Here is a 23104-nt window from a genome sequence, read left to right on the forward strand (position 1 = left end):
ACCCTACATTGAAAGAGAATAACTAAGAGGGCAAATGTCGGCCGCTGTTACTAAAATGTGGCATCCCCAAATAAAATAATTTTCATGTGAGACCATGTTTAACAAACGTGATGCCAAAAAAAAAAAAAACCGGCATGGGAAAAATTCGAGTTTAATACGGTATTGATTTAAAAAAAACATAGTAAAAAAAACAGAAACATAAAAAAAATGCGTTTAAATTTGTCATTTGCAAAATATAATGGGGTAAAATTGGAAAGTGGCAAAAAAAATAAAAAAATTTGTGTTTAACATCATTAAAATGTTTTCCTAAAAAAAAAGGAGGTTTTTTTACTGTAAAAGTTTTAATCAGACTATTAAACGGCATACCAATAAAACGTGTTTTTTTTTTCAAAAAAAAAAAAAAAAAATGCCGTTTAAAATGGAGTTTTACTAACTATGTGTGAGACCAGTGATTTGCTAACGTCCATTGAAGAAGGCATTTCGCGGATGGCCTGTCGCACGTGAAAGCAGCCACACAGGCTCACTCTTCAGCAAAATTTGTTTTCATTCACGAGGTGGCTGTTCTCACATGCAACAGGCCATCTGCGAAATGCCTTCCGCTAGCAAATCCCCAACGGGTCGGGTCAACAGGCTAAACGGATCCAAATTTTACCTTGTCTTACCCGTGTCAGGTCCGGATCCGGGATATTCTATACGTAAAATCCTAGTATCCAAACGGTCCACTTGAAAAAAAAAACATATTGCCATCTGAAACTATTCATTTCTGTTTTTATAGTTGATGTGAAATGTTAAATTTCATACACTGCTAAAACACAAATTTTACATTTTTGTTTGCACTAGCTAAACATAAGCAAAAGAAGAAATTTGCTAGGCAATTTTGCAAAAACTCATTTCCCGGCTCTCTTTTACAGCAGAGAACAACCACCTCAGATGAATTAAATGAATAAAACAAAATCTGTACAAGTTGACTGTTCTCTGCTGCAAAAGTGATTCGTGAAATAGCTTTTCGCAAAATTGCATAGCAAATCCCACAAAAGATTAAAGAAAAAATGTCTGTAATTCAGCCTCTTGCCCGCAAAATCTGAACATGGATGACACTGCGGCTCCCACGACCTCTTCCTTGGATGAACTCAAAGATGCATTTATCTCCTTCTCCAATGTCATTTGCTCTAGCAAAACCACGCCACCCACCTGTGATAATAGCACGACCATCATCACGCCTACTAGTGATTGTCATGTGCCAAAACATCCCACTAGGATCGCAGAGTATCAATCGCGACTTTCCCCTTAGCCCAGTTGTCGTCACAAACTCTTTTGGAATTGTCTACAGTCAAAAGAACTACATGATGATTCTCTTCTCAACAGCGACTATAGAAATAGTAGTAAGAAAAATGAGGCAAAGATAATACTAGGTTGGCTATCTGATGAAACATCGAGAAAACAACAAATATTTCTCAGTTTTAACCCTACGACATAGAAGGAATCGGAAAGGAACATAAAGAAATATTTTAAAGTAAGATCTTTTCTATTTTCACGATTCATCAAGAAATCAAACCACCCAATAATAATAATAAAAAAAAAGGGCTTGGGTGGAGGGTCCGAGGTTGTTTTGTAATGAATGGTTGGAAGACTTTTCTACAACTCCCTTGTTTATTACTCCTATTAAGTTGTATTTCGTTAAGTGGTCTAGTAGTTGAGTTCCATTAACTAGTGTCCGGTGTCTAGTAAGTTGAATTGCATTAACTAAGTCTAATAAATTGTGTTTCTTTAAGTAATTTTTTTTTTCTTCGAAGTAATTTTAGTAAGTTGTAGTGTTGAGAATTGTAGTAGTTAATCTTGTGTAGAGATTTCTATGCGTAGTTAATATTGTGAAGAGATTCCTTTAGGGTTTTATAATATATCAATTTGGTTGAGCATTGCTCATGTTACCTTCTTCTCTTGGTTGTGTTCTTGTGTATTAATTCTTCTTCTATCTTGATCACAGATTACTCTCATAAATTATCTGTAACACTCAGATGCTTATGGGCCAAGTGCACGAGGCTCACGCCATTGCAGGGTCTGGGGAGGGCTAAATGTACGCAGCCTTACCCCTGCTTTGGAGAGAGGCTGTTTCCGTGACTCACCCGTGACCACCATGTCACAGTGGAGCAACCTTACTGTGGCGCCAAGGCTCTACTCAGATGCTTATAGATGAAAAAATTGTAAAATACATTCATGTTAATCATCAACAAGGGGATAACTTAGTTTCTTTTCTTTTTGTTTTTGCTCTCAGAAGACGATATTAATTAAGAAAAGCCAAACAACTATTCTGGCTGTTGTAGTTTATCTGAAACAATAACCAATTCAATTCGAATCAAAACTTTAGGGCAGATTGGTTGAGTTGTTGAATCAAAATGAATCACAGAACCAACTGAATTCGGTCATGTTCCCATAAAATAAGTCTCAAAATAAGCACTGCATAAACCTAGCTTTTATCTGTAAGAGTGTTTTGTTAGTACAGTTAAATAGTTTTTATTTCTGTTAGTAGAGTTATAAATTACTAATGTGCTTAGAATGGGCACTGAATCACTGTTTCTAACTCCTCAGCTCTTTGCCTTGGCCGAGTTATTTTCCAAGTCCAAGTTTTGCACTACTAAGTCAATCAAAAAATCTTCTGACTTGCCCGAGTTAATGAAAATTGACTGCATGAATCATTGACTTGATGAGCCGAGCAAGTCCTTTTACGTGGGCCGAGTTCTTGTCCCACCTTGAGTTTTATAACACTGGGTACGAGTTTTTTTTTTTTTTTTTTCTCAGTAACACTGGGTGCGAGTTAAGCACCCATGACATAATGATGCAATAATGTTACACAATGACATTTTTCTAACAATGAACCTTGTTGTAGTCTAGGAATAATTCATTACAAAATAAATTACAACAAGGTAAGAGTTCCATCTAATTGTCTGTGGTAGATCTTTACGGTTGTCAGGCAATGAAAGTCTTAAAAAACCAGTGACAGACCAATTTGGTCAAAATGGTTACCATAATCACATTTCTGGCTTAGAAAATGGGTGCGCAGAGTGGCAGTCTGGGCGGTGGTGTACTCCTGGGCTTCCCCCGCCATCAGTCCTCTTGTGGATTTCCTAGTTAGATCCAGAAATCTCTATAAAATTAGAAACTTGTGTTTTTCCAACAATGAATCTTCTTTATGTTTTAGGCTATTCGGAGTTGAGGTTTTAAGCCGACCCCAACTAGTTTGGTGCTTCTCGGTAACACTGGGTGCGAGTTAAGCACCCATGACATAATGATGCAATAATGTTACACAATGACATTTTTCTAACAATGAACCTTGTTGTAATCTAGGAATAACTCATTACAAAATAAATTACAACAGGGTAAGAGTTCCATCTAATTGTCTGTGGTAGATCTTAACGGTTGTCATGCATTGAAAATCTTAAAAAACCAGTGACAGACCAATCTGGTCAAAATGGTTACCATAATCACATTTTTGGATTAGAAAATGGGTGCGCAGAGTGGCAGTCTGGGCCGTGGTGTACTCCTGGGATCCCCCCGCCATCAGTCCTCTTGTGGATTTCCTAGTTAGATCCAGAAATCTCTATAAAATTAGAAACTTGTGTTTTTCCAACAATGAATCTTCTTTATGTTTTAGGCTATTCGGAGTTGAGGTTTTAAGCCGACCCCAACTAGTTTGGGACAAAGGCTTAGTTGAGTTGAGTTGAATTGGGGTTGAGGTTGAATAAATCAGCTGTTGAAAAATTACAGGAGGATGAAGTTCGATCTATTTGTCCTTTGCTGACAATTTGCTAACGATGGCAATGCTCGAAAAGGGTAACAAACCAGCGATAGTCAATATAGTGTAAACAGCTGTAAAATACCATTTGTGGATTTACTGGAAAGATTTGGGAATTGGTATAAAAGAAAGATGTATTTCTAATAATGAACCATGTTTTTGCTTGAGGTGGGTTTTTGGAGTTGAGTTTTAAGATGAGCAAGATCTTAGGAAATTAGAACAGGATAGTGTTTGAAGTAGTTGACCTTGCTAGGTCATAACAATAGCAGTGCATTTTTGCAATGTGGAGAACATTGCTATGATGACAACACATGGAATTGATAACAAAGTAGTGACAGACAATCACTTAAAAATGGATTCCATAATCCCATATGTGGCTTTACTAGGAATCTTGGAGAATGAATGTTAATAAAATGAGAGAGTGTTTTTGATGGACTGCCTCGAAAGTTGGTCAGAAGAGGTGGCCAACTGGATAAATTTCTATATTAACTAGCTTTAATAGACTGTTAACCACAATAAGAATAACAAACCACTTGGAATTTTCTCAACTTAGTGAAACAAAGAAGTTGTTCAAGGGATCACTGAATGGGGTAAACTGGCAGTTAGTACTGGTCCACCAGAACTAACTATATCAGTGTCTGCTATCCCTGTTCCAACAGCCTATGTCTTAGCTTTCTTCTTTCTTCTCTTTTGCTTTTTTGTATTGGATCCAGTTCCATCAGTGTTTTCTATCCCTGTTACATAGCCTGTGTCTTGGTTATCTCTTTTTTGTGTGAAAAAGTGTCAAGATTTTATTAAAAGCCAGCAACCATAATACAACCAATACGAGGACAAGACGTCCCCCAAATTGATTACAGCAACCACAGCCCAAACAGAAATCCCTATTCTTCCCTCTCTCATCCACCCAATCTAACAACAACCCTCAACTACGACTGATAATCTCCACCTCTATCCTCCCCATTCCAGCATTTGCTAGATTGTCCACTTGGTCATTTTCAGACCGTTTCATATTGGAGACCTGTGGGACCACAGTCATACAAAGATCTAAAAATCTCCGAAATGATATTTGACAATTTCTAGTTTTCCACGGATCCGACTCCATATTCCTTGCTGACACCAACAAGTTTGTGGAATCCCCTTCAATGATCAGCGGAGCGGAAGAGTCGTGCGTACCAGCTCAAACCCCAAAGAAGTGCTCTCGCTTCTGCCTCATTCAAGTCACATACCCCAACAGGTTCGGAAAAGGAGAGTATAGTGTGGCCGCTAGAATCCCGAAACAAGCCTCCAATACCCACTCACTCCGGGTTCACTTTAGAACTTCCATCAAAGCTAAACTTCACCCACCGTGAAAGGAGAGGCAGCCATTTAGGGGTAATTGAATCTTTTTGTTCTCTTTCAAAGATAACAGTCCGCTAATTCCTGAAGATGTCCCCCGTGGTATATGAAGATAAATTCTTTTTGTTTCTGCCCCATAAGATAAGATCTGCTTGGATTTCTGTTAATAGTCTATCATAAATCCTCCTTTTCTCTTTAAATATTTGATTATTCCTTCTTTCAAAATGTGTGATATCACTGTATAAAGGACTATCTCCAAATAGTCTGTCCCCGCTTTCCAAACGAGCCAATACTCCTATTTAAGATAGTTTTCTTGATGGTCCTATGGAAAACCCAAGCCATGCCAAAGCTTTTGATGATAGAGACATGTAAAGGTGGTCTTGGCCAATCTCTCCAACCCCACCCACACTTATCCTCTATGATTTTGTGCCACAATGCCTCCTCTCCCCGTACCTTAAGAGCCATTTACCCAACGGAGATAAATTGCTCAACCTTATTCTGCCAACACCAATCCCACCCTGTGGACTTAACCACGCAACTTTTGAAGATGACGGAGATTTTACTCGATGTCTTGACCCATCCATAGTCTGCTAATCTAATCCCAATGTCGTTGATCCTAACAAGCTTGGATAGGATGTAGCTATGGTTCTTTCTATTTTTATTTGTTATGTATTTATGGTCTGGCCTTTTTCAACCTCTTTTTTAGGTGGCTGAATACAAGCCTAAGTGGAATAGAGAAATGCATGTAAATGCAACCTATAATGGTGTTCAATTATTAGAAACAGAATTCCCGAAAAACTTGTTAACAGACGGGATTCAGATAAAGATCTTATTTCATTTCTGTTTGAAACCGTAGTGGAGATCTAAACTACAATCTCATAATAGAGATCTCAACAACTCAACAAAGCCTTTGTCCCAAATTAGCTGGGGTCGGCTAAATGAATCCTATAGAAAAAATTCATGAAGAAGGTAAAAGGAATCTACCCGGCTCTAATCCTGGTTCTAGTTGGGTTCTTTTACGTGGATCATTTTCTCCCATTCTATCCTATCCAAGGTCATGTTCTCTGTTATGTTCCTAGCTATCAAGTCTTTCCTCACTGTTTCTACCCAAGTTGTTTTCGGTCTGCCCCTACCTCTGTTTACTCCATCAATTTGGCACGAGTCGCCTCTTCTCACCGGAGCATCAAAAGGCCTACGTTGGATATGTCCAAACCATCTTAAGCGGTGCTCTCTCATCTTCTCCTCAATTGGTGCCACCCCCCACCTTTTTACGAATGTCTTCATTTTTAATTTTATTTAACCTTGTGTGACCGCACATCCATCTAAGCATTCGCATCTCCGCTACACTCATCTTATGCACATGCTGCTTCTTGGTGGCCCAACATTCTGCGCCGTACAACATGGCTGGCCTTACAGCTGTCTTATAATAGAGATCCAATAGAGATCCAACATGGCTGGCCTTACATCTTCTTGGGGCCACATGTGTTTTTGAGCTATAGTTCAGATAAGCTTATCTGAGCTATAGCTCAGGAACACTTTCCTCTCTCTCTCTCTCTCTCTCTCTATATATATATATATATATATATATATATATATATATATATAAGAGGGAAAAGGTTTCTGAGCTATCGCGAAGCCTGCACAGCCCTCTAAATACACCATCTGCGATAGTTAGTTGACTCATTCAACCCATTAATTTTGTAGGTTATAGGTAGGATTATGGTTATGGTTATGGTTATGATTTGTGGAGGTTTTGAAATAGAGGGCTAGAAATTAGGCTGCTATAGATCGAATGGTTAGGATTATGGTATGGAGATGGTTTGTTAGGGACACCCTATCTATGTGAGGTGCTATAGAATGAATGGGTAGGATGAGTCAAACAACATAAAGATGGTGTTTTAGAGTGGCTTGCTCAGGCTGCACGATACCTCAGAAACCTTGCCCCCATATATATATATATATATATATATATATATATATATACACTACATAGTAGAAGAGAAAAGAAGAGAATTTTTTGAATTTTTTTAAAATTCTATAAGAATTACACACCACTTTTTTTGACTTTTTTTAACAAATGCACCCATTCAACCCACATATTTTCAATCCTACCCCCTCCTTTATGCTTTTTAACAAAGGCACCCATTAAAGCCACATAATTTCAATCTTACCCCCCTCCTTCATGCTTTTTTAATAAAAAATCTATAGGGTGATCTTAACCATCCGATTGAAGAGGAATTATGGAAACCTCTATAGATTGGAGGGCTAGGATCAGCCTATGGAAATGATTTTTGGGGCTATTTATGTTGTGTTCCATCACATGGACGGTTTAGATCAACCTATGATGTGGTCTATACAATTCTTTGTCGGCCCGTGCATCGCACGGGGTTTTTTGCTAGTATATATATATATGAGGGCGTGGTTTCTGAGCTCTAGAATACACCATCTCCCATAGTAGTTTGACTCATCCTAGTATAAGAATTACACACCACTTTTTTTGACTTTTTTTAACAAATGCACCCATTCAACCCACATATTTTCAATCCTACCCCCTCCTTTATGCTTTTTAACAAAGGCACCCATTAAAGCCACATAATTTCAATCTTACCCCCCTCCTTCATGCTTTTTTAATAAAAAATCTATAGGGTGATCTTAACCATCCGATTGAAGAGGAATTATGGAAACCTCTATAGATTGGAGGGCTAGGATCAGCCTATGGAAATGATTTTTGGGGCTATTTATGTTGTGTTCCATCACATGGACGGTTTAGATCAACCTATGATGTGGTCTATACAATTCTTTGTCGGCCCGTGCATCGCACGGGGTTTTTTGCTAGTATATATATATATGAGGGCGTGGTTTCTGAGCTCTAGAATACACCATCTCCCATAGTAGTTTGACTCATCCTACCCGTTCATTTTATAGTACCTCACATAGATAGGGTGTTCTTAACAAACTAGCTCCATACCATAATCCTAACCATCCGATCTATAGGACCATAATTTCTAGCCTTCCATTCTAAACCTCCACAAATCATAACCCTAACCATAACCCAACCCTAACCCTAACCATAACCATAACCATAAGCATAACCTATAAACTAAATAGGTTGGATGACTCAACCAACTATGGGAGTAGTGGTTTCTGAGCTAAAATATATTTTCTGAGCTCAGAAACCACTACTCCCATAGTTGGTTGAGTCATCCAACCCATTTTATTTATAGGATATGCTTAGGGTTATGGTTAGGGTTAGGGTTATGGGTTAGGGTTAGAATGAATGGCTAGAAATTATGGTCCTATAGATCGGATGGTTAAGATTATGGTATGGAACTGGTTTCTTAAGAACACCCAATCTATGTGAGCTAGTGTAAAATGAATGGGTGGGATGAGTCAAACTACTATGGGAGATAGTGTATTCTAAGCTCTAGCTAAGCAACCACGCCCTTCCACGGATAGATTGGGTGTTCCGAAGAAAGTGTTCCTAAGCTATAGCTCAGATAAGCTTATCTGAGCTATAGCTAAAAAACACATGTGGCCCCACAATTTTGGGAGATCCAAAGCATTCATTTGGAAGGCCCTTCCACGGATAGGGTGTGTACCAAAAATCAGCCCTATAGGATCATCCTAACCCTGCCATTTGTGGACGGAAAAAATGGGTAGAAACACGGACACACATTGTCTGTCCATTTTCCCCTCCACCTTTGATTGGGATAGGATGATCATGCATGGCTGATTTTTGGTACAAATCCTATCCGTGGAAGGGCCTTCCAAATGAATGCTTTGGATCCCCCAAAAAATGTGGGGCCACATGTGTTTTTGAGCTATAGCTCAAATAAGCTTATCTGAGCTAGAGCTCAGGAACACTTTCCTCTCTCTCTCTCTCTCTCTCTCTCTCTCTCTCTCTCTCTCTCTCTCTCTCTCTATATATATATATATATATATATATACGCTATAGTTGAATGAATGTCCTTAAAAATGATAGTCATTATTGGAATTTGCGCTATCATTTTCTGACTGATACTGTAATTTATTATAATAAGTGCTATTATTTTCTGACAGAAACTGTAAACGAAAAAAAGGAGCAAGTTGATCATCTAGAACTGCTGAAGTTCTAAGATAATTTGTCTTTGTTTTTATTTGCTTGGGTGCTAAGCATTAGAAGTTCAAGACAATTACTATAAATTCTAAAATGTAAAGGCAGGAATGCACAATATGTTAGAAGGTATAAACTCACTATATTGTTTTTGTATACCATAGACCTTGTCAAAGTCACAGAAAAATGTGGACGAGCAGATTTTAAGGAATAACTGGCTGCTTCAACCACTTCTTTTCGTTCAATTGCACGAAGTAGCATTTGTCCTACAATATCAAATAAATAAAATGCTGAGAAAAAAAATGAAAAGTTAGTTTCAAGAAAAGAAAATAATGCAAGAACTCACCATTCCTTTTCGATCTTCTTTTGGAACACATATCCTGAGGTATATGAGTGCCTTCAACAGCATCTCCTCTTTCTTTCTGATTTTCTTTCTCTCTGTAAGAGTAGTCTTCACCACTACTCAAATTCACTAAAGTTTCATCCTTTTCACATCCACTTTTACCATATATCCTAATATCAAAATTTGAATTGCCACCATAGTCGAAAACTAAAAAGTCTCCAATTTGTAAGGAATTATCTTTCACAAAACCCTGCCAACCCTCTTGTAAAAACAAGTCACTGACAACTCTTCTCACTTGTACGTGCCAAAATCTACCAGTAGGATTTCTGAGGATGAATTTATCAATTGACTCTCTACTGAGATGCTTTATAAAAGCTGGTGGTATTCGCTACAAAAAAAAAAAATAGTAGTTTAATCATTGTACAGCCGATCACAATTAAAAGTCATAAAGAAACCAACAAATTAATCATTGTACAAGATCACAAATAAAAGTCATAAAGAAACCAACAGATTAAACATATCAACTTAATCTTCAGAAGATCGCCCTTTCTAATCATAGGCATAAAGCCATGCTAAAGCAGCTTGTGCGAATTTAGCTACTTCCTCGGGTGGACCGCTTTGTTTAGGAAAACCAACTGATGAGCACTCGATGTTTACAGCCACAAAGCATGGAAACATCTCATTTTTCTTTACAATAAAAGAATATATCGCTAAGGGCATGTTTGGCAACCATGAAAATAAAAATTATGAATTATTATGTTTACGTTTTACCCAAAACGTAAGAGAGGTGCAGTGAGGATGTGAGAGACTTGTGAGGGCGAGAGTGATAGGGGGTCGATTTCCAGGGAAAAACACATTTTTACCTGAAAATCAGCCTTGATATAAGCTTTTTTTATACATGAAATTCCAGATGCTTCTCAAATCTGTCTCTCTCTACTCCTCTCACCTGGTAAACGTAAAATTTCATGTTTTTTGTCAAGGTTGCCAAACATGACCTACAGTGATAGGTAGGGTGCAAAGGGAAATTGTGCACACAGGATAAACAAGACACAACAGAGAAACCAAAAGAGAGTCCTGTAATTTTAGTCCTTCTTAAGATCCCTTGCTAAGTGGAGCTAAATGTATAAGCAAAAGGGAAGCTCAATGGTCAAGGCCTTGTTCTTCAACCTAGAGGTGGGAGATTCAATCCCAGCTTACCTACCATATATCTATATATAGGGAAAATGTGAACCCACACACATACACACACACACACTATATATATATATATATATATATATATATATATATATATATATATAAAAGCAAAAGTTACTTTCAATAAGACAAGAGGAGACCATAAGTTTTGATGTATCAAATTCCCTGTTCTCTCCGCCCTCTATGTCCTTAATCATAAAGATTAAATATATATATATATATATATATATATAGAGGAAAATGATTGTACGCTCGACCGTACCTAAAGTTAGGTACGGTAGAGTGCCAAATCACATGGGTCCCACATTTTTGGTGAGCATCTAAATTATTCATTTGCAAGGCCCCATCATAGATAGGGTGCATACCAAAAATCAGCTCCATAGGATGATCCTAACCCATCCATTTGTGGAGGCCAAAATGGACAGACAGTGTTTGTCCACAAATCTGCCCATTTTGGCCTCCAGTTTTGGAGGGGTTAGGATGATTCAATGGTGCTGATTTTTGGTATGCACCCTATCTATGATGGGGCCTTGCAAATGAATGGTTTAGATGCCCACCAAAAATGGGGGACCCATGTGATTTGGCACTCTACCGTACCTAACTTTAGGTACGGTCGAGCGTACAATCTTATGTCATAGACAGGGTGCATACCAAAAATCAGCACCATTGAATCATCCTAACCCCTCCAAAACTGGAGGCCAAAATGGGCAGATTTGTGGACAAACACTGTCTGTCCATTTTGGCCTCCACAAATGGATGGGTTAGGATCATCCTATGGAGCTGATTTTTGGTATGCACCCTATCTATGATGGGGCCTTACAAATGAATAGTTTAGATGCTCACCAAAAATGTGGGACCCATGTGATTTGGCACTCTACCGTACCTAACTTTAGGTACGGTCGAGCGTACAATCCTTTTCCTCTATATATATATATATATATATATATATATATATATATATATATATATATATATATATATATATATAAGCAAAAGTTACTTTCAATAAGACAAGAAGAGACCATAAGTTTTGATGTATCAAATTCCCTGTTCTCTCCGCCCTCTATGTCCTTAATCATAAAGATTAAAATCCCTAAGAGGAGCTCTTCCCATCTAACTGGACAAGTTTATCAGATTGCATGCAATCTCATAACCTTGATGGAAGAAGCATCCAATTTGAAATTTTAAGTGCCTCGGTAACACTATCAATTGGCATTTTAATTGACCCATGGGCTTCGACTTGATTAGATATATTTCTGCAAAGACTTGTGAAACCATTTCAACTCACAGAAGTAGTGTGCCTAAGAAGAACACCATTGTCTAGGAGAACATGTAAGTATGGATATGGTGTCGAATAGAAAACGTTGATTGTTTCTCTGTTTAGAATGATCACAGTTCCACCCCATTAACTTGTCCTAGCCAAGGATTTACTGGTAGCAGCTATATTTCCGCAAAGACTTGTGAAACCATTTCAACTCACAGAAATAGTGTGCCTAAGAAGAACACCATTGTCTAGGAGAACATGTAAGTTTGTATATAGTGATCGAGTAAAAAAGCTTGATTGTTTCCCCATTTAGAATGATCAAAGTTCTTAGGAGAACATAATTTCTAGACTTCTGAATATTTTGGTATAGATATCGGAGCATTCAGTGAAACGCCTACAATGCCAATGTAAAATTTCTCGAAATAGCTGGGGGATGCATCTTCAAGCTACAATGTTTGTGTCTAAGCTATGTTTCACAGCTATTGATGAAACCAGCTTTCATATGATTCCTTTTTCTTTGAAATAAGAATACGTGTTAAAAAACATTCTATCTCCCCGGAACACAAACCCAATCAATAAATGGGATTCGACTTTTCAATGAAAGGCACTAGGAGAAACATGGGCACTAGCCACACAACCAAAATGCAACATCAGATTTGTAGATAGAGGGTAATAATGCACAGCTAGGCATGTTTATCTATTTATCTGGGTTTTAATCAGGGGTTTGCTGAAATTAGAGATTTTGAGTTTAGAAGGACTTCGGAGTGACACTAGGGATTTTTGTTGAAGTTTCTCTTTTACAGACACCTAATGGTGAATAAAAACTGATCGTTTTTAGCAATTGAAGGCTTTGTACATTCACAGATTTTGCAGCCCACATTTTTCCATCACACCATTTTCAAGAGAAGTTTTATGTTATCCTTTTTGAAAGGGTGAGATATTTATAAAAAAGGGCCCAGACATCTAATGGTGAATAAAAACTGATCGTTTTTAGCAATTGAAGGCTTTGTACATTCACAGATTTTGCAGCCCACATTTTTTCATCACACGGTTTTCATGAGAAGTTTTATGTTATCCTTCTTGAAAAGGTGAGATATTTATTAAAATGAAAAGAGAGAGGGCCAGGATTGAACCTCTGGCTCAATGGTCAAGGCTTTGTTCTCCAACCCAGAGGTCGGAGGTTCAATCCCAGCTTACCTATCCAAACCACGCCCCCACCACCACACAAAAAAAAAGGCCTGGGATTGAGATGGTCGGGGCTACAAGAGAAACAACAAATAAAACAACAGAATGCACCGAAAAACACCTAAAACATATGTTGTATGGATTCTTTGCCCCCCTATGCGGAATCCGTGTCAACATGTTTCCACACACGAATCAGACATGGATTCATGTGGGACACATTCGGATTCTTGTCGTAGCCATGTCCATCACTAATCCTATTTCTTCGGGCAAATCCGACTCATCATTGTGTCTTTTAAAATGCAAATCCTATATATTTTCCCTTTAAACTTGTTTCCTTCTCAACTTTTTGTTTATATGAAAGCACAACCCGTACTCTTTTAATAAAAACCCTAGAGCCTCGACCCTAGAACATCCCCCCCTTCTTCTTCGACTTTCTTAATAAAAACTCTTAAGCGTCAACCCTTCATCCTCAAATTTTTCATATATATATATATATATATATATATATATATATATATATATATATATATGAGGAAATGGTTTGTGTGCAGCTACACATATAGCTTATCTGTGCATGGCTGCCACAAACCATGGGGCTGGGAATAAACTTTACAAGTAAAGCAAAGGAAAACAAATCCCTTTTGTTAAATCATTTCCCTTCCTATGTGGGACTAAATGGGTATTTTTATAACTTAAGGAAATTAAGATAAGCATTTCAAAAATTAATGCATAAAACCCAAAATCAATTAGAGGCAAACAGATATTTTTAAAAGATAAGCATTTCAAAATTAATGGGGAAACTCCCAACATCAATCAGAGACATTCTTCACTAGCTTAGTAGCAAGACAAAGAGGCCTTAGGTTATGTTTGGATTGCAACAAAAATTCCTAGGAAAATCTGTTCATTTGACCAATTTAGAGGGAAATGACATGGACGTGGCTTTATTTGGAGGGACACCACTATAAATTGGCTGTCACTTGAAATAAAATATAAAACTGGAATGTTTCAAGTTACTTAAATACTATGCCTTCTTTCATTCATAAAGTATGTCAGGTTCAATACAGATCACAAGTAGGAAAGAATAAAAGAAGCCACAGTCCATTTGCCTATTATTTTAATTACTAAAATCCAAATCTTTTGCCGATTTTCTGTATTTCACACGCACGGACACACTAAAAACCGCGGTCCATTACTGACAGCAGAAATGAAACATGAGACGAAGAGGCTCTGATCAACGAGTCTGAGGAGGTTATCTACATTGGGGAAGTGAAGGACAACGGAATCAATCTAACCAGATTTAGGGGCTGTTTGGATACGTAGATTTTAGAATCCAGGTTTTTAGTTTGAAAGTGGTGTAAAATTCTGGATTTTACAATAAATTATCCTAGATTTTAAGTAAGAAATCCAGGTTTTAGAAATCTCTCCCCAATCCTAAGATTTCTAAAATCTGTAATCAGAAAACGATAAACGGTCTCCTTCTCTCGTCTCCATCCAGGATTTTGAGGAAATCCAAGATTCTAGAATCAGCGAATCCAAACGGCCCTAAGGATCGTAATTTGCAACAAGGTTTTAAATGTCAGTTTCGGTGGAAATTAAGGCCAAAATCGTGTAAAAATTTGACAAAAAATTCTGTTTTCTTAAAATTTCCACTGAAAAGTACAAAATTTCGGTGGAAATCTCTTACATTTTGGTAGAAATTTTGTAAATAAGGGTGAAAAACGAAATTTCGGTTGAAATTTTGGATTTAGGGGAAATGTCGGGGAAATCATGTAAAAATCCGATTCAATGTAATTTCGGTTTCGGTCCAAACTGAAACCGAAATTTCGGATTTCGGACGAAATTTAATACTATGATTTGCAAAAAGAAGGGTTCTTATATTTGAAAGAAGGAGATATCAAGCAAACTCCCAACAATTTTTCTGGGTTTCTTTTCCATTACCTTCTTTTTCACTAGTTAGGTTGTTCAACTCGTTCTGTTCAGGATTTCCACCGAATAAATATCAGCAGCATTGAACTTTCATTGGTATAAAAATTTTCATTTGATTTAAAAGAAAAAAGAACTATCTCAAAATCAGAAAGGTTTCCAGTACTCCTTACTCAATGCAACTTAGAAGTAACAAATAATCAAAACAATTCCCAAATTCGTATTGCATCTCTCTACTAGTTGTAACACCTCTAGACAACAAACACCCAATAAATCTACCAAAGATTTCTGTGAAGCTCTTTGAATAAAAAAAAGCTCTCTAGAAAACAAATACCCAATAAAGCTACCAAAGATTTCTGCAAAACACCTTGAAAAAAATCAAACCTAGAAGCCTAGAAAGTACTAGAGATAGAGAAAGAGGTTATACCAGTTTGTGTGCAAAATCTCCAAGCATGACCTTGAAGAAGGAAGGCCTCCGTACGAAGCTTGGCTTTCTTGCCATGGAAAGAGGTCGGTGTGTATATTAAGTTAAGAATAGAAAAAGAAAAACGAATCGACTATAAAAAAACGGGGTAAGTGATATATCCGCCCCTTTTGATTACTTGGGACACCCCCAATGAATACTTCTGTTCTGACGTGAAGTGCATCAGCCCTTCTGCAGTCATTGATACAATGCTGAAGGGTGTCTCAAGTAATCTTAAGGGGTGTATATATCATTTCCCTAAAAAATCTAGAAAGTTCGTCCTGTTATAACGTCTAGAAAAATTCAAGTTAAGCAAATGGGAGAGTTACACGTTGTGTCGTATCTGCTCATCTGCCGCTTGATCTCAACCGTTCTTTTTTAAGGGGTACGGAGTCACCTTTAGTTGATCTGGACAGAGATCTTCATTGGTTTAAATCTCTTAGTCACTAATTTAGTGACCCAGACCGATAAATTACGGGCGGGCCGGGTGGACGCACGGGTCCAAGTCACTTTTTACCAGGTCTAAGAGGGAGCATGATCAAACCATTCATTGTTTAGACCTGTAATTGATTGGCGGTCCCCAAAAACAAAAACCGTCAAATGATCTAAACCATTGAAATTTAGGAAATTTCATTACAACGCCGTAAGATAGAGGAGGGTTAGCATCAACTGACCCTATTTAGGTCCGAATTATACAAAAAGGGCCTGATGTTAAGTGGGCCTAGCTGTACTTTTTGGGCTGCTCACACTCCTGAACCTATAAAAACTAGTTTAATGGTCCCTTAAGTAGACAGGCAGTACCCAAAAAATCGTATTCAAAGTATGATCCTATCCGTCCTGTTTGAGGAGGTTTCAAATAAACGGCAAGATATATAAAACTTAATAAACTGGAGGGATAAGATGACTCTATGGAGAAGATTTTTGGGGAATGGCCTCTATACATCAAGGCGCGGTCCGGCCCGGCCCAGCAAATTAATGGTTTAGATCATATTTAGATCATCTTAATTATCAGCCATATAAAAAACCAAACTTAAAGTCTTGGAAGAATGGCTTACCGTGATTATGGATGTTTAGCCCCGCCATTGCTTTTAACCATCCATTTCAAGTTCATTAATCCGATGGGTCAAATTGAAGATCGGTTTTAATGGCTTTCGAATGGATGGTTAAGATCCGAAGCAATGAATATATACTGGGAAAGAATTACTTGCCCACATGATTGTAAGCTCAAACTATCCAAACTAGGGTGCAACGAGGGTCGTGTTCAACCCGAACCCAACAGGTTCAACCCAATTTCAGGTCGGGGTGGATTGGTATTTCCTTGGGTTGGTTTAGGTTAGGGTTGGGAAAAGCCAACCCAATTTAATTTCAGATTTGATTAGGTTTGAGGTCGTGATGTTCAAAATTTTAGGGTTAATTTATTTTATTTTATTTTGGTATTTTTTTTGTATTTGCCCTAGGCTAACCCGAACCCAACTTGACCTTATTTGGAAAAAAAAGGCTCTTATTAGGGTTGAGAGATTTGTGGGTGGGTTGGATTAGAGTTAACAATCCTTGACCTGAGGCTCGGGTTGAGTCGGGCTAGGGTTGGAGTCAACCGGACCCAGCCCGGCCCAAGTTGCACCCCTAATTCAAATTGCCTATCACAGACCGACCCAAGGAGCCACCAGTATGAAAATCTACCTTCGTTATTGGGTGTGACTTTTAAGAATCAAGATAGGTTCAGGACTTTTCAACTCATAGGACAGACTTATATATGGATCGAAATCATAATTTTAAGTATGAAAATCTACCTTCGGTGTTGGGTGCGGCTTTTAAGAAATAAGATGGGGAGATGATATTTTCACTCCCATGAATTAGATGCATGCTCCTGTCAAATCACGTTATAACTTGTAAGGGGAGCGTGCCCGTAACGCAGGGGGAGTGAAAATATCATCGCGCTTAAGATAAGCTTTAGGACTTTTCCACTCATAGGACAGACTGATGTATGGATGAAAATCATATGTGTGGACCAAGACTAACAAGAGAAAAATATCGACTTTCTTTCCACTTGACTCACATAAGTCAAGAGAAAACAAAGCACTAGTGGTTCTTGTGGCATAGGATAGGGATGAGGAAATGCATGTACATTTGTTTTTGGGAAATGATATATCACCTCCCTTGTTTTTTATATATATGATGAAGGAGAGTAAGAAGAGCTCCAGCCCAAATGGAGCTACAAGCTAAGATTCTCGGTGTGTTTTGGTCATTTATTCTACCTGCAAATCTCATCTTTTGCACCGCCTCCATACTAGGAAATGAAACTGATCAAATGGCTTTGCTCGCCTTCAAGGGCGGGATAAGAAATGATCCTCTTGGTGCTTTGAGTTCTTGGAATCATACTCTTCATTTCTGCGAGTGGAAAGGAGTCAAATGCGGTCGCAGGCATCAAAGGGTCACCATATTGGACCTTAGAGGGCAGAAATTGGAGGGTTCTATATCTCCCGCGATATCCAACCTCACCTTCCTTAGAGAAATACACCTCCAAGAAAACAACTTCAACGACCGAATACCCCAAGAAATCGGTCGTCTATTCAGGCTTCGGCATCTAAATATTAGCCATAATTCACTTGGAGGGGAAATTCTAGCCAATCTCACTCACTTTGCATATATCTTCGCCATCGCTTTGGAGTACAATGAACTGACTGGGAAAATTCCTATGGAGCTTAGCACTCTACCAAAACTCCGGTGGTTAAATCTGATCGTCAATAATATTACAGGACGAATCCCGCCTTCGTTGGGGAACCTTTCATTTCTTAACCATCTTGAACTAAGTAGAAATAATTTGGAAGGAAATATTCCGGATTCCATCACCCGAATTGAGAGCTTGATATTCCTTGGGTTTTCTTTAAATAATCTTTCAGGTATGGTTCCTCCCCCTCTATATAATCTCTCATCTATTGAGGTGATTGCCATGACGGGTAACAAACTACATGGCACCCTTCCCCCCAATATAGGACTCTTTCTTCCTAATCTTCAATTTCTATTATTATCAAGCAATCAATTTACAGGACCCTTTCCAGAGTCAATTTCCAATTCTTCACAGCTTAGAATGCTTGATTTTTCAGATAATGACTTTTGGGGACCTGTGCCTGAAAATCTTGGGATCCTACGGAATTTGAAGTCACTACTAATATGGGGTAATCCTCTAGGAACTGGAAAAGATGGTGACTTGAGCTTTATCACTTCTTTGACCAATTGTAGTCAACTAATGTTTTTCGATGCAGTCCTAAATGGTTTTGGAGGAGTATTGCCCACATCCATAGTCAATCTCTCATCTCACCTGATTTACCTCTCAATAGGACAAAACTCAATTGTTGGAAGCATCCCTAGTGAGATTGGGAATCTCTTCAACTTACAGACTTTGGGTATGGAACACACCTTCATGACGGGTACAATTCCCAATTCAATTGGGAAACTTTGGAGATTGCAAGTGTTAGGCTTAGACTCAAATAGGTTGTCAGGGAATATCCCATCCTCCATTGGCAATATCACTAAATTAATCAAACTTAATTTAGAAGGAAATAACATCCAAGGAAGCATACCTTCAGCCCTTGGAAAGTGTCAAAATCTCATAGAATTGAGGCTTGCTCAAAATAACCTTCATGGAACAATACCAAAACAAGTTATGGGCCTTTCTTCCCTATCAATAATACTCAGCTTATCTCTAAATTCCTTGACTGGACCCGTCCCTTTGGAAGTGGGTAAGTTAGAAAATTTAGGGATACTGGATGTTTCTGAGAACAAATTATCAGGTGAAATTCCATCTACTCTTGGAAAGTGTCGGAGCTTGGGAGGACTATATATGCAGGGGAACATCTTTCAAGGAACTATTCCTTCTCTTTTCAGTTCCTTAACAGCTATTGAAGCTCTTGATCTTTCAAACAATAACTTATCAGGAAAGATTCCAAGTTTTCTAGAGAGGTTTCAGCTTTTGCAATATCTTAACTTGTCTTTCAATAATCTCGAGGGTGAAGTACCAAAACAAGGTGTGTTTAGAAATGTAAGTGCGATTTCGGTTGTCGGAAATGACAAGCTTTGTGGTGGTATCCTAGAATTACAATTACATGCGTGCGCCGTCGTAACTAATAAGAAACAAGGAAAATCTCTTGCTTCTAGAGTGATCATCCCGGTAATAAGTTCGGCATTATGTTTGATTTTCTTGTTGTGTGTCATTGCTGCTCTTTGTTGGCGGATAAGAAATTCAAGGAAGAAACCAGCTCCCACATCTTCTATGGAGGGTCGACATTTGAAGGTTTCTTACGCGGAGCTCTATAAAGCAACAGATGGGTTCTCTCTAGCCAATTTGATAGGTGCAGGAAGCTACGGATCAGTATATAAGGGAATTCTTGGGCCCGATGAGAATGTTGTTGCTGTGAAGGTCCTCAACCTCCAATTACGTAGAGCTTCTAAGAGTTTCATGGCTGAATGCGAAGCATTGAGAAACATTCGTCATCGAAATCTTGTCAAGATCATAACTTCTTGCTCAAGTATGGATTTTAGGGGTAATGATTTCAAAGCATTGGTGTTTGAGTTCATGCCGAATGGAAGTCTAGAGAAGTGGTTGCATCCAAACATGAATGGAGAACATCAATTGAACAGTTTAAACCTCATTAAGAGACTAAACATAGCAATTGACGTGGCTTCTGCGTTGGATTATCTTCACCATCATTGTCATACTCCAATAGCTCATTGTGATATAAAGCCAAGCAACATTCTTCTTGACGAAGACATGAATGCCCATGTGGGTGATTTTGGGTTGGCCAGGTTCCATTCAAGGGTTGTTCGTAACTCCAAAGATCAGAGCAGCACAATCGAGTTAAAGGGAACTATTGGGTACATCGCTCCAGGTAATAGTTTTACTAGTTTTTTCTATTCCTTCTTACTTTATGATGAGTATGTCGAATCATAATTTAAAATGGTAAGTTAGTACAACAAATATTCCTAAATGTTTTGGATCTTGATATTGATTTTGAGTCCAAAACTGATTATTGGGCTCAAATTTGCATTTAATTTTGAGTCCAATAATCATCTTTGGACTCAAATCATTTTTGAAAATCTAAAACGAACAAAGCCATATCTTTCAACCAAAATAATCAGTTGCTAAGTGGTTGTGCATTTGTCAAACTGTATGCATAATTCAAAAAAATCTCAAAGATAGGATTGCTATCCACTTGGTGCAAAAAGTAGACTTGCATACCAAAACCACCACATTGTATAAAAATACGCAATTTTTTTGGTATCTATGACCATCATTTTTGTTTGTTGGTTATGCAAATACTTACAAAGTTTGGATTTGCAAAAAAAAAAAAAAAAAAAAATCCCGATGAGATAAATATTCAAAAAATCAATGAAGTATTTGGTATTGTTAAAATAATTGATAAATTTTGAAAAGAAAAATTGAGAACATATAAAGAAAATTACCAAAAGCACCTTGATTAAAATTTCTGTAGGAAAAAGCCCAGTTTGTGAAAGAGGTTCCAATTTCCATGAGAAGGCCCTCATCATGATCTTGTACGAGTGTCATAGAGAGAGAGAGAGAGAGAGAGATGTGGATTCATCACGATGAAAGAAAAACAAGATGAAGGAAGAAACTTTACTGTTTCACTTTAAAAAAATTATTTTGGCCAAATTATTAATACAAACACTTCGGTAATTTAGGGACTGATTGCATTCTACAGATGTATTACTTGATAAGTGGTACGTACTTTTGGACCCTTCAATTTTAGTAAGATTCTTTATCTTGTGGAAACCTTCATGTCATGGCGACATAAAGTCTTATATGTCTTAAGGATAATTATAAAAATGCCCTTGACTCCAAAAATTTTAGATAAATACTAAAATACCCCCTTTTCATAAAATTATTAAGGGATTAAACATGTTACAGAATGCACATTACAATAAAGTTTTAATTATAAAAAGCTAAATCTTTGAAGGCTCTATAAATATGCTATGATTAAAAGGTTTTTTGTTGAACTGATCTTTTTCACTTAAGTAAATTGCACTTCAGTGTCATGAAACCTTGGCCATCTACTCATTGGTTGCCAGTAAATATTAGCTTTTGTTTTATATTTAGCTAAATCAGTTATTTGTACTTTATAGTTTGCGCATGCTTAGGCCTTATATTTTTCTCTCAATATTAAACTCTCCATGCTACCAAGGTTTCTACATATGAAGAGATAACTTGTCTCTCATTTTATTGAGGAAAATTTCTCCTTTTTCCTTTTCAAAATCATATCTTTCTTTTGCATAACAAAAGTATAAGATATGTGTTATATTGCAGAATATGGGATGGGAGGTCACGTGTCTATTGATGGAGACGTGTATAGTTTTGGGATTCTTTTATTGGAGATATTCACTGGAAAGAGCCCCACAAATGACATGTTTACGGATGGCCTCACCCTTCACAAATTTGTTGAGATGGCTTTGCTTGAACGAATAATGGAGGTTGTTGACCCACTTCTAGGTGATGAAGAAAGAGCTATAACTAGTACTGGATTAGATGGAGATAAGATCAGTCAATTGGAGCAGTGTTTGAGGTCTATATTGAGGATTGGAGTTGTATGTTCTGCAGAATCACCGAGAGAAAGAATGACAATGCTAGATGTTGCAAAGGAAATGAATGTGATTAGAGACATATATCTTGGTGTTCCGATGTAATGAGAGAAAAATAGGGCCTCACTTCCCAGTGAAGGTTCATTTTACCTCACTAGTTACTAAGTTAATTATTGAAACAAAATGCTTTTCATTAGTGTACAATTTTCTTTTGTTTCTCATTAGGGTGATCCTTTCTATTTAATGCTTACAAGTGTGATATCTTTCCTATGTTTGTATAAAACAATTTGCAGTTTTATTTTAAAGTTTGTGTTGTAAGCTAATGCAGTTTTATTTTAAAGTTTGTGTTGTAAGCTAATGACTTATTGTGAGATTATATTTCTGTTCTGGTTAGTGCTATTACTTGCAAGGGAGCTGATAAATTCACCCCCGACCGGTCCCTATTCACCTCCTTTAATGCCTTTATTAACGTAAAGCGCTAACTAGCCTATTACTTCTTTTAAAATGACAAACATCATACTAGTCATAAGGCTCTCGAATCGTCTCTTCATGATGCAAGGAGACCTGAAACCCCAGTAATGTGAAATTTTTTAGATTTAAATGTTGAGAAATCATCTGTGCTCGTGAATCCTCTCTTCGAGATTCAAGGATGCCGCAAAAACTTGTATTTTGCAAATTTTATTGCCTGTGCAATTTGCAAGAGTTACAGACGATGAGAAAAGCTCATCAATTTCAAGGCTATTACTGAAATAAGGAGAAAACCACTTTGGGCAATTGAGGAACTAGTGAATCTGATTGTGTTGGCATCTCAACATGATATTTCACCAAATGGGTTGAGAAGCCAGATTTCATTTTTGGCCCTTATTTATAAAATTACTAGCAATTTTGTTGACTCCGTGGATGAGATATGGTAGCCTTTT

General features: G+C 37.6%; 2 protein-coding genes across 3 annotated transcripts; one reads left to right on the forward strand and one right to left on the reverse strand.

Moving 5' to 3' along the window:
- Nucleotides 1–746: 746 nt before the first annotated feature.
- Nucleotides 747–15677, reverse strand: LOC143861148 (putative B3 domain-containing protein At5g66980). Of its 2 annotated transcripts, none has more exons than XM_077372077.1 (4): nucleotides 15558–15677; nucleotides 9565–9949; nucleotides 9360–9484; nucleotides 747–1324 (listed from the first exon to the last, which is right to left on the reverse strand). In XM_077372077.1, exons 1-4 carry the CDS (start codon nucleotides 15630–15632, stop codon nucleotides 1061–1063), a joined length of 849 nt encoding a protein of 282 aa, XP_077228192.1. In that variant the 5' UTR covers nucleotides 15633–15677; the 3' UTR covers nucleotides 747–1060. The 2 variants fall into 2 exon arrangements, with proteins under 2 accessions (XP_077228192.1, XP_077228191.1); XM_077372076.1 differs by having other exon boundaries at nucleotides 9360–9508.
- Nucleotides 15678–17679: 2002 nt separating this feature from the next.
- On the forward strand, nucleotides 17680–22583 carry LOC143862405 (LRR receptor-like serine/threonine-protein kinase EFR). Its single transcript, XM_077373449.1, has 2 exons — nucleotides 17680–20479; nucleotides 21913–22583. Exons 1-2 carry the CDS (start codon nucleotides 17800–17802, stop codon nucleotides 22287–22289), a joined length of 3057 nt encoding a protein of 1018 aa, XP_077229564.1. The 5' UTR covers nucleotides 17680–17799; the 3' UTR covers nucleotides 22290–22583.
- Nucleotides 22584–23104: the final 521 nt, after the last annotated feature.

The sequence above is a fragment of the Tasmannia lanceolata genome, unplaced genomic scaffold, assembly GCF_043159265.1.
Source record: "Tasmannia lanceolata isolate RefF3 unplaced genomic scaffold, GAP_Taslan_0.1 ptg000037l, whole genome shotgun sequence".
Taxonomy (NCBI): Eukaryota; Viridiplantae; Streptophyta; class Magnoliopsida; order Canellales; family Winteraceae; genus Tasmannia; species Tasmannia lanceolata.

Bases quoted from the DNA above. Each gene is read 5' to 3' on its own strand.
- LOC143861148 (XM_077372076.1), bottom strand. From the start codon at position 15,632: ATGGCAAGAAAGCCAAGCTTCGTACGGAGGCCTTCCTTCTTCAAGGTC. The intron at 9,509-9,564 runs GTGAGTTCTTGC...TTTTTTTCTCAG, and splicing joins AAGAAGATCGAAAAGGAATG to CATTTTATTTATTTGATATT. The intron at 1,325-9,359 runs GTGAGTTTATAC...TTTTGACTGTAG, and splicing joins TGGTATACAAAAACAATATA to ACAATTCCAAAAGAGTTTGT.
- LOC143862405 (XM_077373449.1), top strand. From the start codon at position 17,800: ATGGAGCTACAAGCTAAGATTCTCGGTGTGTTTTGGTCATTTATTCTA. The intron at 20,480-21,912 runs GTAATAGTTTTA...GTTATATTGCAG, and splicing joins TATTGGGTACATCGCTCCAG to AATATGGGATGGGAGGTCAC.